Source organism: Rhododendron vialii, chromosome 11a, assembly GCF_030253575.1.
Source record: "Rhododendron vialii isolate Sample 1 chromosome 11a, ASM3025357v1".
In the NCBI taxonomy this organism is placed as follows: Eukaryota; Viridiplantae; Streptophyta; class Magnoliopsida; order Ericales; family Ericaceae; genus Rhododendron; species Rhododendron vialii.
The window spans coordinates 21,051,271-21,069,536 of NC_080567.1; the positions used below are offsets into that span (position 1 = coordinate 21,051,271).

Below are 18,266 nucleotides of genomic sequence, written 5' to 3' on the forward strand. Positions count from 1 at the left end.
GAAATCCTATCTTAGGTAGGAATCTAGATAAGACAATTTCTTACTAGTCCAGAAATTATAAAGAAGAAAATAAAATAAAATAAAATAAAAGACTTAAAAAAATCTTAAAAGAAAAGGAAATAAAATTCATAGAAGAAATCCTAAATCCTGTTAAAACAAGAAAATTAAAAATGTGCAAAACAGGCAGCACAAATAAGATTTCTTAATAATATAATTTTAAAATAAAATTCTAATTCTAAATAAGATTTTGTATTCTTATTTTTATAATTTTGAAATCATAAAAATAAGAATAAAATTTTTCAAAATCTTGTCCTACATCAGTCTCATTTTCTTCAGAAGAACTCGTCCTCGAGTTCTCGTTGGAAATCTGCCATCTTCCATACCAAAGAAACAGATACTTAGAATACTTCAACCTCTTGAAATTTATTAAGAAGTAGTGGACTGTTCTTGGGGATCTCTTGTCCCAGTTTTCTAACAAACAACTCAATGTCACGGTTTTATACGTACTTTGTAATTTATACATGATATAAATAATCTCTTCTAACGATTGACAAAAAAAAGGGGCATCCAGGTTTTTAAAATAACACGACTAATCACTATTGCTATAAATCATCATGCTCGTATTTTATCAGTGTCTATTCTCAACAATGAAAAATTACTCACATATTCTTCCAGCAAAACTCATCGTTTTCGTTCTTACTTCTCGCTCCATGCTTTCTCTTTTAGGCTCTCGAGTAGCTTAAAATATTTTTAAAATACGTTTTTACATTCTTGCTCACGATGCAAATTATGACACTTCGAACCCAGGTAAAACTAATAAACAGACCAAACCAATCGAGCTTAGCATGTGTACGCTCGTTGAAGTCTTGTTTGAAATCAGTTTGTTAAATAAACAAACCGAACTCGATTACTTTTTTTTAAAGAGAGTTAAGCGCTTTCACATCAAGCTCGAACAAGTTACTAGTGAGTCCTCGGATTGTTGGATTTATGGTGTTTAAAAATTTCAAACTACCGAGATTTCAATCGCCTCATAAACATGCCGAAATTGAACATAATTTTTAAAAATCTCGGTAATTTTTCATACTGGGCTGAAATAATCAATTCTTTGGCTCGTTGATTTCATTTACCCAAGTGCCTCACGCAAGGTGGTAACTCCAAGGCCGCTAAACGAACCAAACTACTCGAGTTTACATTTGTGTTCGCTCATTATAACCCTATTTAATAGGAGTTTGGTTTGCTTATATAACAAACCGAGCTTGATCATTTTTTTGAAGCTTGTTAAAATTTCAAATTAACCATGCTCGAACAAGCTCTTACTCGACTCGTTGCGGCTCATGATGTATGAAAATTTCAAGCTACTTGAAATCGACTTATCTTTAGCTCAATTAAAGCTCGTTTGAGATCAATTCGTCATAAATGAGGTAAGCTTGGATATATTTTTAATGCTCATTAGATTACATAAGCTTAATTAACCACCTGCTTGACTCGTTTATCCCCTACTCAACTGGTTTTGAACTTCTCCAAAAAAAAATGTAAATTAATTGCCAAACCCTAGCCCTACGTAAAGTTGAAGCTAAGCAGAGAAGAGAAGGCAAAAGGCTCCAAAACTCTAGCCCAATCGGTCCTCGAAAAAGACTGGGTTGGGCTATGGGTAGGGCTGTAGACGAACTGAGTAGCTCGCAAGCTTAGCTCGGCTTAGCTCATTAAGGTTTGGGCTGAGCTCGAGTTTTCGACTTGTTTGACAAAATCTCGGCTCGATTAAAAAGGTTGGTTTAGTAAATGACTCAGCTCTGCTCGATAAGAGCTCGGCTCTTTAAGGTTCGAGCTCAAATTTTGAGCTCGTTTAAGAAACGAGCCAAGCTCGAGCTCGACAAAGTTCTGCTCGGCTCGACTCATTTACAGCCCTAGCTATGACCTATGGGCTATGCCTTCTCGCATACCCCAAGGCCCAAGGCCTCATACCACTTGAGCGAGGTGCCGATTCCTCTAGGGCTGTTAGCCAAGATTGAAAAATCGATCGAAATCGGAAAAATCAGACAGGACCGAATTTTTAAAACCGGTTGAATAATTTCGATCCAGTTCCAGTTTATAAAATTTTATAAACCAGAAAATAATTTCGATTCGGTTTATGTGTTTTAAAAACCGGTCGAAACCGGACCGGTTATATATATGTATAATATATACATATATATAAAAACATAGGGGAGGGGTTGAATTATGGATTTTTGGTTGATATTTTGTGGTGTATATTGGTCTAATAAATATATTTATTATATAAAATCAATCATTCATATATATATATATATATATATATATATATATATATATATATATATATATATATATATATATATATATAGACACACAAATTATCAAGTGAGGGATCCCTCACTTTTTTAAAATGCGGGACTTTCATTTTCTGATCAAATTTTGAAAATCCAAACCGTTCAATGTGTGCAGAACGTGATTTTAAAGGTCCTCGCGAGAAATCAGCAAAAAAAATGACCGGGAAGGGCTTCATCCGAGCAGTTTTTTTTGAACCGTTCAATGAAAACTGCTCGGATGAAGCCCTTCCCGGTCTTTTTTTTTGCTGATTTCTCGCGGGGACCTTTAAAATCACGTTCTGATCACTTTGAGCGGCTCGGATCATCGAAATTCAATCGGGAAGGAAAGTCCCGCATTTAAAAAAAATAAGAGATCCCTCACCGGAACCTAACTGTATATGTATATGTATATGTGTATATATATATATATATATATATATATATATATATATATATATATATATAAACTGTTTTTATGGGCTTCCTTATATTTTTATGGGTTTTTTTTATATGTAATGGGCTCAAAATTGATCATTTTTTGTTGAGCCCAAAAAAAGGGTTGAATTATGAATTTTGGTTGATATTTTGTGAGTTGAATTATGAATTTTTTGATGTATTGGGCCCAAAATATGACCCATGAATGAAAATCGGATAAACTGGACCGAAACTGATTGAGCCGGTCGAAACCGGACCGATTTATCTCAATCGGTTCCGATTTTTAAAAATCTCAAACCGGCTAACCGGTTTCGACTGAAAAATACACCCAAACCGGTTGAAACCGGACCGGTATCACCCCTAGATTCCTCTATGCCAAAAATTTATGTGTCTCTATGTTGAGGGGTTTTTGGCCATCGAATTGTTTGTTATTCTTTGTTTCGTTTTTTTAAGGACCAACATTTAAGAACCGAAAAATCTCTCAGCGCAGAGGCACAAAGGTTTCCCTCTGTGCCGAAGGATTTTCTACCATTAAATTGTGTGTTTTGTTTTGTTTTGTTTTGTTTTTTATTTTTCTTTTTTTAAAGCCCAAAATTCAACGGTCCAAAAACTCATGGGCACAGTCGCACAGCAGTTTTTCGGTACAGAGGATCTTGGCTCCTCGAGCGACTTCACACGAACGAACCACACGTGTATACATTTCTCCCAGATAACCCTGAACAAACCCAACCCTTCGTCTACCTTCGAGCGCTCTCTCTCTCTCTCTCTCTCTCTCTGTGGAAAGCGTAACCGACCATGGCGTCGAACAACGTTCTGAGATCGTGCGCCTCCAAGCTCCTGACTTCGACCGAATCGTTTCTCCCCAGATCAGGTCAGTCCGCCGCCGATTGTATCGCTCTAGGGGTTTTTTTTTTCAACTCCTTTGTTTGGATTTTGGGATATCAGATCTTTGCTTTGTGTTTTACTTCAGTGGAAATTGGCAGATTTGCCGTTGGATTAACTGATTTTGGGCTTCGATTCTTGTTAAATTTTGTTTTTTTTTGGATGAATGATACCCACGAAAGTCAGTGAAAGGGATTGGAACATGGGACGTGTAAAATGTCGACTTGACTGAGTTATGATTCGTATGCTTCAATTTTGAGTGTTGCGCTATACGGTGAGAAAAAAAAAAATAGAGAGAGAAATGGGGATTATATAATTTGTTCGATAAATGAGAGAGAGAGAGAGAGAGAGAGAGAGAGAGAGAGAGAGAGAGAGAGACGATTGATTTTAGTTTTTCACCGCCTAAAGGGTCTCGAAGTTAATCAAGTTCTTAGATGCGTGGTAGGTGTGTTAGCTAATAAGGTTGGGTAGCAAGTTCATAGTGCTGAAAAGTAAAAGAAGAATTAAAAAAAAAAACCGTCAATAAGAGGTGCTTTTTCTGTTTTTTGGTTCCAAGAAACAAGAGATAAGATAGGCGAAGGAAAGCTATCCTAAAACCACATCTCAATTACATTTCCAACACCATACAAGAAACGACGGTGCTCTGACCATGGGGGAACCCAATAACTTGGCCTATGTACGACGGGGTGTCGTTGACAGATTTAGGTCAAGATCCTGAGATGTCACATGCCATGAAACAGCTTCCTCCTTCACATGCAGCTCAATGACAGCCCACACATCTATGAGACCAGGCTCCGGTTGTGTGTCCCGGAAGACCTTCGGATGGGTGGTCACAAGCTATGTAGCACCGACACTCCAAAAGGGCGCCGTGTCCACATATTGGACACGGGGACACGGCCAAATACGTATTGGACACGCCACATGGCGTGTCCAATAATTTTTATTATTTTTTGATGGGGGACACGTGGGGGACACAGCTAGGGACACGCCAGGGACACAGCTAGGGGTCTAAATGTAATATATATTTTTAATTTTAAGGGGTTAATATGAAATTATTCAAAAATATTTGGATTAAACTGTAATTATGCCTTTATTTGGACCATGGTAATCTTATAACATTCATATAGGACATGTCTTCATCAACAGTGGAGAAAAGAAAAAATATATGTATATATGTATGTGTATATATTTATACATGTGGCGTGTCCCCCGCCGTGTCTGTATCCCTGTTTTTTTAGAATTGCTGTGTCCGTATCCGTATCTGTATCCGTATCCGTATCCGTGTCAGTGTCTGTGTCCGTGCTACATAGGTCACAAGTCTAGCATGGCTTGGTGGATGCAAAGTTCGTTAGGGCTTTGGCACCCTCACAGCTTTAAAAGGCCTCGTTCCGATAGTGACCCTACCTTGTACAAGGCCTTTTAAAGCCGTGCCAAAGCCCTTACAAACTATGCTGTTTAGATGGTGACCTACTGGCTACTAGAAATTCCATGGGATCTGGGCGTCGAAAGTGGACAATATTGTACAAGGCGGGAGCGGATCGTTACAGTTAGCAATCAAGTTTTAGGAAGAATGACATATTGCAGCTACAAATCAAGCTATTTTCTTGAATAATTGTGATGCTTTTTAGGCATAATATTTCACATTTCAGTAGATAAGGTGGTTTCATTGACTGGAAGACTAATTGGACATTTCCACGTACATAAACACTAATATGTATTGTGGATCTATGTCACTAGAAATCGATCCCTGAAAGTGATGCTTATCCTGATTCCCAAAGAATTCATCTACTAATGTTTTTACTTGGAAATACGAATAATCCTCTTCTATAGTCACACGGTTTCAACTGGTAGTTGCGAGATTCACATGAAAGTGAATGTTGAGATGCCTTAACCAGCTTGTGAACCACAATAACAATAGCACTGTTTGTTTCTGGTGACAGCTAACAGAGGGTTTCATTCAACTGGGGTGAAGAGGATGGGAGGAGCACATGCCCATGGCCACAATGAGCCATACTACATGCATGCAAAGCACATGTATAACTTGGACAGGATGAAGCACCAGAAGCTGACGATGTCCCTTGCTGTCCTCACTGCCTTCAGCATTGGTGCTGGTGTCCCCATTTTCGCTGTGGTTTTCCAGCAAAAGAAAACTGCTTCTGGGTAATTCGACCTTATGAATCCTCTGTTGCAATAAGCGATACCATTTTTGTATGCCTCCTGGTATACTGTGGGTACGGACTTGGTTTGGTTGGTTGAACTGTTTTAAAGCTTTCTTGTATTTGCTGTCCTTTTTGCTTTCTCTGCTCTAACTTGGAAATAGTTTCTGGTATTCAATTCAAGTGCTATTACCGCCCCAGATTGCTTATAAATGCACGTAGGAATTCGTCTTGTTGTGCAAAATTATGCTCGATGTGATTCCTAATCTATCTATCTATCTATCAATATCCTAAGGGAATGTAGTGGACCGCTCAAAGCCTCCAAACCCCCAATCCTTATTTCCTAGATTTTCTATTTTCTTTAAAAATAAAAATGAAACCCCACATTCACATTTCTCACACATTTCCTATATTTTCCATTTAAAAATAAAAATAAAAATACCCGCGTTTTGCCTCACATTCACCGTCTCACACACAACCCACTACTCCAATTCAACTGAAAACAGCCCTAGCCCCCCACGTACACTCCGCCATCTCTCTCTCTATCTCTCTCTCTCTCTCTAGAACTATCCCACCCCCTGCCCTTGACAGAAAGTATTTATATGAGTATGGGAGTATTTATCATTGTCGTAACAAGAGTTGTTTCTTTAATTGTCACCGCATAGTTTGAATACCAGTAATTGTGTTTAATGTAAACATGCTACCATTATGTTTTTTAATAAACTAGCGTTCAACCCGTTCTATGCACGGGCAAAACTAACATGCACGGGTGAGATTAACATACCCGATGTGTTAATCGTGGTTCTCCATAAGATTAATCCGTTCTAGTGTTGTGCCTGTTTGATGCACGAAATGGAAAAAAAACCAATGTGAACCTACTTTTTTCTATTGTCCCATGCATCGAACGGGCACAACGCTAGAATGGGTTAATCGTATGGAGAATGTCCATGATTAACACATCGTGTATGTTAATCTTGCCCATGCATAGAACAGGTTGAACGCTAGTGTGCATTAGGATACGAATGTGGAGCGCTATCATAAACAGATGCAGTGAGAATGTTGTTTCCCTTTTGTAGGATTTCTGATGCGTTTGTGATCATGAGTGATTTGCTTCTTTCCCCTCACCTTGTCGGTCTATCTCACTGGGTTTTTTTTCCCTGATCATCTGTTTATCTTACTGATTGGTGGACTTCATTTGGACGAATCACAAATATACTGAACAATGTTAAAACAGTTACTCTATGACCCTAAATATTTGAAGGACTCTCGGTCATTACTCATTAGTAAATGATTTACGCCAGGTCCATGCACTGCCTTTGAATGCAGGGAAGATAATGCGAGTGTGTGACCATGGACTATTGAACTGCAAATTTGTCGTCGGTAGGCTGAGTTCGGATACTTGTTTCCTATGTTTTGTCTATTTAGTGTTTCCTTTCCTCGCGCGTCCAAATGCAAGCATGGGGCATGTTTGATGGTGGGATTTGAATCCACATGTCCCTCAGGATTAGTTAGTTCCACGTTTGTCACTAGTAACTAAAGTTAGGATAGATTAGTGGGAAATTATTTGGCCACTACGGGAGTATCCACGTCTGTCACCTTTGTCTCCGTCATTAGTCCCATCTTTTATAATTCTTCAAGAAATAATTCAGCTATCAAATGTGCCTTTGAGTTCTGTTTGGACCTAGAGGGAACTCAAGTGCTTTGTTTCAATTTATTGTTCATTTTTACTAAGTGTTCTGAACAGAATGATTTTTTTTTTTTGGCTAACAAAGAAGTTCAATAGTTCACTGCATGGAAACTTTCATAACTTTTTTTTTTTTTTTTTTGGGATACCCTTAATGCCACGAGATGGGTGCAAACTATGCACCATAACCGCTCCCCTCGTCCCATATTCAACATTTTAGTGCTGAGCAAAAAAGGAATATTGGAGTACAAATTTTTGAACAAAAATATTATCTTCAATTATTGTTGAAATTTCAAAATAAATGCTACTACTAGGTTTGAAAAGCAAAGAGGTATTTTCCCTCAACCTATTCGCTATAGGATCGATTAATTAATTATTTATACACTTCGATTATTTGTACAAATGTAATTATACTTGCACAAATAATTCTATTACTTACATCTATTTTTGCTCATTTATTTTACAATTACTAAAACAGAGAAAAATTCCATTTTATTTCTCTAATAGTTTTGTTTGTACATTCCTTGTTATGAGTGTAGTTTTGTTCACTCATCTACATACTGAATCCAACTCCATAATCAGAGCCGTCAATTTCGTCAAGCTTTATTTTTTACACAAGCTGCATATTACTAGGATGAAGTGTTATGTACATTATCTTGACTTTCAAGTGGAATATGCATACACTAGCAAGGCTATGAAGCTTAGATGTTCAACATGATAAAATCCGGCTGTTGATTTTGTCACTCTTTTTTTGTTAACGCCACCCTCCTGCAATTGCACAAAAAATACACTTGCAGAGGAGTAGCGTTAACAAAAAATGGAGTGGCAAAATCATTTCCAAATCCTTGTTAATGGGCATAATTAGAGCAGTGCCACGTAATTGCCATTTTTCCAAACCACGTTTCTAGTAGTACATAAAAGAATTTACTTACTGGTCAATCCGAAGAAGTCGGCAAGAAAGGCCAAACTTACCGAGTTTCCGCTATGAACTAGAAGATAGTTTCAGTATTTTTCTCTTGTTTTTTTCATTATTCAAGATGAGTCATTTCCTCTAACTAAATGGTTCTTTTAGTAGAAACAAATGCAGAAAGGCCAAGCATCCAAATTAAACCTGAAAAATTCAACCAACTAATTTAAGAAACCATTGAAAGCAAGTGGCAGTCAAATTTCATCACTAGTCCTGTCACTTGCAATTATCATCTACTCTTAACATTTTTTCCTTGTTTAGTTCTCTCGAAACCATCTCGCATCCTAAATAAACTGCTAAAACCAGTCAATAGTTGTTTCTAAATTGTACTCCCTCCGTCCCTTTATTATAGTCCAGTATTCCATTTTGGACTGTCCCTTAATAAGTGTCAATTTGGTAAAGTTAGTGGGTAAAAGTTAGTACATTATCTATTTTGTCCCTAAAAGTAGATTCCATTTTGAAAAGTTAGTAAGTAAAAAATGTAATGATGATGGGTAAGTAAGGAAAGTGGAGGAAAAAATTGATGTAAAAGGTATAATAATGATATTTTTTTAATAAGTTGGAGTTACGAAATAGGACATTTAAAAAGGGACGGAGGAAGTAGTTATTTGCCACAGGTCACAGGCCACATGAAAAACTTAAAAGGGTTGTTACCCCGCAACCTTCCAAGTTCAAAGCAATTCACCAAAAGGAAAAAAGAAACTTTTCCAAGTTCAATATCGCTCAGAAGCATCCACAGTTCATTTAAAACACAAATCAAAAGGTCTCTCTTATTGAAGAAACAAAGAGGGTAGTCCGGGAGATGCTAATATACACAATGAAAGCCAACAATGGCGAAATTGCCCAAGAATCAATTGTTTTCCTTTTTTTCTTTTTGCTGTTATAAAGTACATAAACAAGATCTCTCACCTTCTGTTTCACCCCTCCTCTTCTGTGCTATGTTCCGCCGCTTTGCTTGAGCCGAAAGTTCAGCAGGTCCAGGAGGAGGATCTCTTAAGAACAGGCTTCATTTGCCTGTCCTCTTCCAAGGAGATCATTCCCAAGTGCGAGGGATCCTCCAACATCATCTTTGCCACCAAATATCCCGCTATTGACCACGTCTGATATTTCCTGGCTTGTTTACCGACATATCTCCCGAGTTTACCATCATAATATTCTGGCCAGCTGTCTTTAAGCAGACGGCTCTCGATAAGATCAATTGCTCTTCTTGCCATTTGGGGCCGTCCCGTTTTGATGCAGGCAGCCGTTAGCAACCACAAAAGAACTGCAGTAAAACGAACCTCAGCACACTATAAACTCAGAAAATCCAGAGTTGTGTAATTCAAAAAATCCACATCATTGTTGTTTTATCTCTCAAAAAGTGTATAAAAGATATGGAATGAGGAACTCGTCCTCTCTTATTGCTAAATAAACTTAGTTTACTGGCAGTTGATTGCTAAATAAACTCAGTTCGCAAAAATCAGGGGTTTCTCCATGCCTCAGTCATGAAAACTACAATAATGACAACAATGCTACTGGATCCTTACTAATGCAGTTACGAAATGAAACCATGCAGAGCGAGCCACTCATGAAGTTCCCCCAAAAGTCATTCTACAAAGTAAATGATGAACTTTGTGACCCCTATGTTTGCAATTGACAGTAAATTGGAATCCCTTCATGCAAAATGATGTGTTTTGTTTCACAACAACAAAGGTCACAAGAATATCTAAATCATACAGAGGGATATGCATATAATTAATCCAATGTCAGGTAATTTTTTCCAAGGTACAATCTTGGAATCCCGAGAGTAAAATGTAAATGTGATAGGTATAGAACAGAGACAAGGAAGCCTTAGCACCCAGGAATAGCAGCTTAGATGTGTTTGTCAGTTCTTTCGTCATTTGAAAGTAAATACGTCAAGAAGAAACAAATTAAAGAGTTTTTTTTTTTTTTGCTTTTATCCCTAAACTATCCACATTTTTTCTACTTCGTCCCTAAATTACTAATTTGACAAATTTATCTCCTCAAGTTTCTGATTGCTTCCTACTTCGTTCAATTGTTGGCGGGGCTTCACTTTTTGGACGGAAAATAAGTCATGTACGTATCAAGGGCACTTATAAGTTATATCCCAAATGAAAGGGGCAAAAATGCCATTCCACCCTCTCTCTCTCTCTCATAGTGTACCAGCCTTGTGATATTTCACGGCATCTTCAGTCTCCACCATCTCAACTTCGCCACCGGCAAACTCACTGACCTGACCATATTTCTTTCCCACCCTAAAATCATTCCTCTTCCCCCCTGATTCTTTCCTTCTATCAGTCTACAAACCCTCCCTTGTACCCAAGAAATTGCAGACAGCGATGTACACTACAAACTTCTGATTATCGAATAGAATCTTGGGTTTGCAGTCCTTGGGATTCCCAGAAATTAGTTCGAAACTAAAAAAAATAGGTCGGAAAAGGCTAAAAACATATTTCCTAGCAATGACGCAATGGACTCCAGGAAAAGGCAAACAAAAGCACCACCGGTGAAGTGTGAAGAACCTGCCCAAATGGCAGAAACAAAAGCCTAAATAAAATAAAATAAAAACAAAAGAAACTATATGAAGAACCTGGCCAAGATCCTCCATTGTGGTAACTCCATCGGGTATTCTTTGGATCACAACCGGTCACAATACGCCATTCGTGACTTTCTATTGCAGGATAGCATATCTTTAAAGGCATTTCTCCAACCAGTTCTTCCCAGCGTGCTTCAATAAGATCCATAATAGCAGAAGATTGCTCTGGAGTCGCCAAAGAAGATAATATAGCAATACAGTTACCTAAAGCAAACCATCGAAAATCCATCCTAGCAGGGCTGACATTCCCAACAAAGTAGCCACCACGCTTTGGCATAAAATCAAACACCCATTCTGGGATAGAATCAGGCATGACATTGAACTTATTTACAGCAGTATGGGAGTACTCCTCTGTTTTATAGCGGTATATGTCATTTAACTGTTGGAAGTCAAGCCAGAAATAACTTCGCATGTGATAACTCAATGCATGCAAGCGCTTTACTATGCTCTCCGCGCACTCTTTCCCTTCCGCATCAAGTTTAATCATAGGCAAAGCAGATCTCAACGCCATAAAGAAAAGTGCTTGAATCTCAATAGGATAACCATATATACCCTGAAATTAGAATGCATCCCATTAGAGCAAGGAAATATCCAGTTTGCGGAAGACAAGAAAAAGCTCTTAAAAAAGCATGAAAAGATAACATGCAGAGTTATATATGCTTTTGAAATTTGAACATTCTGTGCATGAAATAATTCTGCAATTACTATGCATGATGCGCCATCAAGGTGCATGCAATGATTCTGTGACTATATTATAATCACTGTTATCTGGACTGGACCAGACTGGGCATATACATTCTGGTGAATGTGAAAAGCCAGATAACTGGTGCAGTTTTTCATTTGGAACACCTTACACGAGTATTAAAGCAAATCTCATGTACCAATTAATCCCTAATCTACAATTGGTCATGGAAAAAGAAGAAACTCAATGATGTATTCACTCATAGAATCTTTGACCTTGTTCTCTTAGGGGACTCAAATCATCTGGGCATGGTCTCCAATAAACTCTCTCTATCTATCTCCACTCGTTACTCTCAAAAACCTCCCTCAAAACCCCCAAACGAACGTCGAACAAGGCTTTTGAGTCTTGGAAGAACTGATTACCATAAGACTTTTAACTCGTAAGTACAAGAGGTATTGTTAAAACTAGATTTCAAGAAACTAAACATTTTGTGGAAAGCCAGAACGGATTGTGCTCAATACCGAGATAGGTCATTGAATAGTGAAGGAGCACATAGTATCAATTTTACACATGAGGACTACTTTTCTTGCAAACACCAATAATCGCAAATGTATTAACTTCAAAGTATATGAACCTCAATAGCACAATCAATAGAGAATCATTGCATAATGTTACCATTCTTCGATCAATCATTGAGCATCCATCAGCACATAGCAGGGTAGGAAATGTATCAAATCCCTCTGACAGACACAGGGTCAATATAAGCCTTATTCCCTTTTGGCACTCCGGAGTTTCAGCAAGAGTTAAGTCTCCAGTAGACTTTGTGTATGCACGTAGCAGAATAATCCACCAGAATCCAGAGTCAACTGGGGCTACTCTTCCAATTGCACTCTCGCCGAAATCTGCTACTACAGTATCTGTTTTACGAACTGGGTCGTGAAGAACTTTGAAACTAGCTGGCATTACTCCTTCGCCAAGCTTGAATCTGTCCACTCTCTTTTCCCACCCTTGAAGCTGTAATGTCCTTAGGAGAAAGTGCTTGACTATGTCAGGCTCCCCATTCATTAGAAAAGCCAAAGCACTGGGAACAAAATCTCGTACAAAAACCTACACAGCAAATAATACTTGAGCAAAATTTCGACTCCAATACCAAAATCACTCAAACTTTAACAGCTGCCAGTCTGAATTTGAACTTTAACCTACTTATGTTTCATGTCTGGTGTACTGTCAATATCAATAACAAGATCTTCCAAATATCAATTGTGCTCATTCATTGCTTCAAAAAGTTTACCATAGCACTTAGGGAAAAAAAAATCGACCTATTGATGTTTTCAAAATGCATGGTTAAAAACTTCAAACCAATTTACCTGGTCATAATTAAGAACCTCCTCTGAAGCATGGTCATATGCAGCAATTGTGCCAACTGGTTGGCCACGGAAATACACCATAGATCGACGAAGAGCTTCCCAGGCATCAGCAACCATTGGGTGTGGCTCAAAAGAATTCCGAGCTGTTGAACCCGGAGTACTGAATCCTGACCGTCCACCAGGTGAGTAAGCACCCTCAAAGTTATCGAGGCCTTTCGCTAATCCAATGGACAACTCGCTAAGCGACCTCTCGTCAAAGGATCTTTTTCTCTCTATGTTGATCCTCGGTCTGTCAAGAAGCTTTGACAGATCATAATCATCCATCTCAGAGATGGAGCAATGAGAACTTACCTTTCTTAGTCCATACTCCTTAGAACCATCCATAGTACTCAACACTTCAAGCCAAAGATATTCTGCATCAAATAGAGTGAAATTTTAGGGAAAGGTTGACTATAAATATTTTGCAAACATTAAATGAAAATAATATTCAAAACCACCCAAAATGAAAAGATCAGAAAGAAAAATGGAACACAGACAGCATCACAGCAATATGAACTCGAATAGTGCTTATGGAAAATGAGTGTTTCTTTTAAAAGAGCATATCAATCGATGCAAAAGGCATACCTTCCAAACAGATCGATTAAAAAGATTAAGCAAATCAATGTACGGGAGCCGTAAGTCAAAGAGATAAAAACCCAATAGTAAACTAATCCAGCCACAGAATACACAACAAGAAAAAAAAAATGAAGCCCTACAACTGCTTACTCTCATCCAGATTAACCACAGGAACTACAAAACCAAACCATTAAGTTTATCCAAATAATTTGCAAATTAATGGAAGAAAGTAGTATGTGGATCTACTAATTGTGCCAAGTTTTCAAGACTAAATTGACCAGTCTTTTATACCACGATTCAGGATACAATCCCTCAACAAACCCAAGACAGGTACTGATTGGCACAATCCCCAAACTTTCACCTCAATGTCAAATAGACATCCAAACTTTCGTAAACTTAAATTTTACAACTAAAATATTGCTCCTTCATTCAATTATACACCTACCATCTAAATCTGCCAAATTATACCACGATTCAGGATACGACCCCTCAACAAACCCAAATTAGCTACAGATTGGCACAATCCCCAAACTTTGACCTCAATTTCAAATAGACATCCAAACTTTCGTAAACTTAAACTTTACACCTAAACTAATGCTCCTTCATTCAATTATGCACCTATGGACCTACCATCTAAATCTGCCAAATTACTAACGAATTTTGCTCACTTGGATGTTTGGGCTCCGTCAAATAAATATGCTTATGTGGTATCCCATCCCATTTAAACTGTGACAAATGTCTCAACTCCCCCTCTTCAATTAACCGAAGCTACGTTATACAGATTGTTACAGCATGAACGTACCTTTTAACTGCAATACTTGTCTGGATTTTTTTAGTTAATTTTCTGAGTTAAAAACACTATCTACATTTACAGACGAGAAAGTACCCAAAGGGAAAGGAGGAGAGGGAAGAGAGAAGAAGCCAATGAGAGTAATGTTTCCTTTTTTTCATTTGATTGGGTGATTTTCCATTCTATGATTTACAAATGTTTCCTTTTCGAATAAGGTAAATAAAATAACGTAGTAATTATCAACAACAAAACTCTTCATAATATTGTGAGACAAGAATCACCTTTAAGAGAATCATGTATATCCAATCCCTCCAATTAAATCCTTACATTACAGTTGACTTTACAGTTAACCTTGCAGTTAACATCGAAGATCCGGACTACCAAATTGAAATATTCTCATCCACTTAGGATCGATGAATATGGGGAAAACAAAATACGGTTAAATTCCTATTTTTCATTATAAAACAAAAAATTAAAATTAAACAATTACGTAGATAAAAAAATTTGACATCAGTTCATAATGTAATCTAGTAAATAATACTCCTTCCATCCCAAAATAATAGTCTCCTCGAAAAAGCGTGTAATTTTTTCATAAAATAAATAAATTACTCCTGTGCATAATTAAGTTTAGTGATGGCAATTTGCCTTGCCCTGCTCCGCTCGCGCTGCAATTGGGGCGGGTTTTCATTTTCATCAAAGTTTATGGCATTGGGGTGTGTTCAGGGGAAAAATTCCAAAAAACCTGATCGGGGTCGGGTTGATATTACCATTACCCATCCCGAACCTGCCCGAAGTATTTATTTATACATATATATAAACAATTATATTTCTACCTTAATATAATTCTCACTATACATAAATATATATATATATATATATATACACACACACACACACACACACACACACACACATACATATATATATTTACCCTAAAATTATTATCATTAAGCTAAAACTGTATATTTTTACCCTTATATTTGTATCATTGTACCAAAATACCACAATAGATATAGCTATTTTCTTCCATTTTGTTTTCCGGTTAATTTTTTCTTCTCATTTTTTATGGGGTGGGGAGGGTAAACCTGTCCCCACGAGAGCACCCAAGAATTACCTGGTTGGGTTCAAGACGTGTGGTATTTTTTGGGTCGGGGTCGCGTAAGGCAAAACCCGCCCAGCCTCGTTTCCATGCCTGATTAAGTTCTTTAAATTGGTGCGAAGATTTAAAAAAATATGCACAAAAATACTTTATTTTTTACCCCCAAGTTGCCCCCCTTCTTGTAGTGAACTATTATTTTGGGACAACTTGACCTCCACTTTCTACTCCAAATATGTCATCTTTAGTGCTTTCGTGTTGTGTACATTCAACCAATAAAAGACAAAATTTTGAGAGCATTTACAAGGGAAAAAAAAAAACAGTACCATATGAACCAACTATAGCTATCTCAATTGGTCAAGACTCTTGTATCTCGCTAGGAGGTCAGAAGTTTGAATATATCTACTTGCGTGTGAATGTTCTTCCCATAGATAGGCTTTTCCTTTCTTTCTTTGTTTTTACCCTATAATGGGATTATTTCTTGTATATTTGTTAAGTTGTTGAACTTGATTTTCTCGTAGACTCTCATAATTCATGTAGTGTCCCGAGTTTGTACTTTGTATTTCATATATAAGTAAATGATGTCTTCTATCGGTTACAAGTACATTGAAATGTGTGGAAAATGTATGAAAGTCTGTGAGAGTGTGCATTGGAGTTTTTTTCTATGCTTATTGACAGCAGTATGCACCATATGTAAAGTCAAACACTCTAATAATCTCAAATTAAAACCGAAATCTTAAATTTTTGGGCAAAGATATTGGATAAATTGACCAGATTGAAACGGAGAAACCAGATCTACATGCGAGAAGAAGAAGCTTAGAGCTAGAGAGAGAGAGGGAGGGAGAGAGAGAGAGCGGACCTTGGGGAGCTCAAATGGGCGTTGATGAGATTTTCCGGGTGGAGGATGAGCGTTGAGGATCGGACGGCGAGTAAGCCGGAGAGTGGTCGGGGAGAAGACTGTGTAGATGAGAAAGAGGAGGAGGAGAAGGAAAAAAGGGCCCATGACTGCGGGGGTAGGTATATATAGTGGGAGAGAGGAGACTTTACACAGAGAGAGAGAGAGAGAGAGAGAGAGAGAGAGAGGGGAGTGGAGCGGACTGTCTGCGTCTGGTATTACCGGTCCTAACTACTATTGCAAGAAGTTTACCGCCAATAGCCGGTTGCAAGGAGGGAAAAACAAAAAAACGAGAATTCTACCAGACACGTCCGCGAGAATATACAGTGGGATCTACAGCCTGCAGGTAAATATCATACTTACGTGTATCGAACGATTTTGGATGCATTTGTATGTGGATTTTTGTACAGACATCTACGTGTTCGTAGCACTTTTATTCTGCTCATAGGAGCAGTTTCTAACAAGAGCCGTGCTAGAGGTACAGCAAAACTGGTACAACAGCTTGCACAGATTCGTTTTGGATCCGTTTCGGATCCCGCAAGATGATCGGAACAGCTCATTTTGTTCAAAATTTAATTTTTAGGATCCCTGTAAAAAATCATCTCAATCCAATATCGGTAAGGCGTTTACGAATCACCCAACTTTGCTTCAGAATTTGCATCAGCGGCTCCGATCATCTTTGCGGAACCCGAAACGGATCCAAAACGGATCTGTGCAAGCTGTTTGTACTAGTTTTACTGTACTCATATCATTTCTGTTCTAACAAACATGCTGCATAGATGGCCCCCATACGGATTTGGATGTAGATGTGTATAGAATCATTCGATAGTGGATCCACATGTATCGTGTGAGCCTCACGTGTATTTAACGATTTTGGACACATTTGTGTATAAATTTATGTTCTTCGATTAGAGTCTCTAGCATTTTTTAATTTATGTAACACATCTCAACAACATGATTCTGAAGAATTATTCAATGCCCCAGAGCATTGCCACGTGGTGCTCCAACTTATTTTTCCACCACATATATGTGAGGTCCCCATCACCCATCGTTCGGAGTCCACACAAAGGTGGGGCGACGAGGGAGTTGGGGCGCCACTTGATAATGCTTTTGGGGTACTGAATACAAAAAGTCTTGAAGCACAAGCAAAATGCACAAACACACGCACTAATAAGTAGGGCTAACACACTACACCACGAGTGTATATATATCGTGTCACACATTTATGTGAGTGTTTGTGCTCATGGTTCTAGGCTTCTTGCACTGAATAATCACTCCGTGATTCCACCAGTGGCGTAGCCAGGATTTAGATTGAGTGGGGGCACCATATACCATTAGGTTAGGGAAATTTAATTTTCTTTGGGCAAGATGTAATCAAGTGAAATGCATTTTGTATGTCTATAAGTAAGTTTAGCTCAAAATCAACCAAATGAATGAAATTTTAAGAGTAAATGTATTAAAACTCTTCTATTATTATAAAGCACCATAGTAAACCATTATACACTAACACTAACCAAGAGAACCTTAAGCTATGTAAGTGTGAAGTGAAAAAAGAGAGAAAATAATCAATAAAATAACTAGAGAGATGAAAATTCATAGTGAAAACTGAAAATCACTACTCATCAATGGCTAAAAAAAAAAACATATGCATTAATACGTGGAACAGATTTGTAGGGCATTGCTTGCATAAAGGGAAAGAAAACATGAAGCATTACTCTTACATGAGAGACATATAGTAGTATATAACTAAAGGGGGTAAACTAGAATAGTTCCTAAA

The 18,266-nt window shown here is 37.8% G+C and overlaps 2 protein-coding genes across 3 annotated transcripts; one reads left to right on the forward strand and one right to left on the reverse strand.

Moving 5' to 3' along the window:
* The first annotated feature begins 3,373 nt into the window (after positions 1-3,373).
* Positions 3,374-5,997, forward strand: LOC131307424 (uncharacterized). The gene is made up of 2 exons (XM_058333919.1): positions 3,374-3,630; positions 5,582-5,997. The coding sequence occupies exons 1-2, from the start codon at positions 3,555-3,557 to the stop codon at positions 5,803-5,805; spliced, it is 300 nt and encodes a 99-aa protein (XP_058189902.1). The 5' UTR covers positions 3,374-3,554; the 3' UTR covers positions 5,806-5,997.
* A 3,194-nt stretch (positions 5,998-9,191) lies between these two features.
* Positions 9,192-16,669, reverse strand: LOC131307425 (probable alkaline/neutral invertase D). Of its 2 annotated transcripts, none has more exons than XM_058333920.1 (5): positions 16,454-16,669; positions 13,094-13,506; positions 12,402-12,833; positions 11,039-11,597; positions 9,192-9,712 (listed from the first exon to the last, which is right to left on the reverse strand). In XM_058333920.1, exons 2-5 carry the CDS (start codon positions 13,475-13,477, stop codon positions 9,417-9,419), a joined length of 1,671 nt encoding a protein of 556 aa, XP_058189903.1. In that variant the 5' UTR covers positions 13,478-13,506; positions 16,454-16,669; the 3' UTR covers positions 9,192-9,416. The 2 variants fall into 2 exon arrangements, with proteins under 2 accessions (XP_058189903.1, XP_058189904.1); XM_058333921.1 differs by lacking the exon at positions 16,454-16,669 and adding an exon at positions 13,859-13,991.
* Between the last annotated feature and the right edge of the window lie 1,597 nt (positions 16,670-18,266).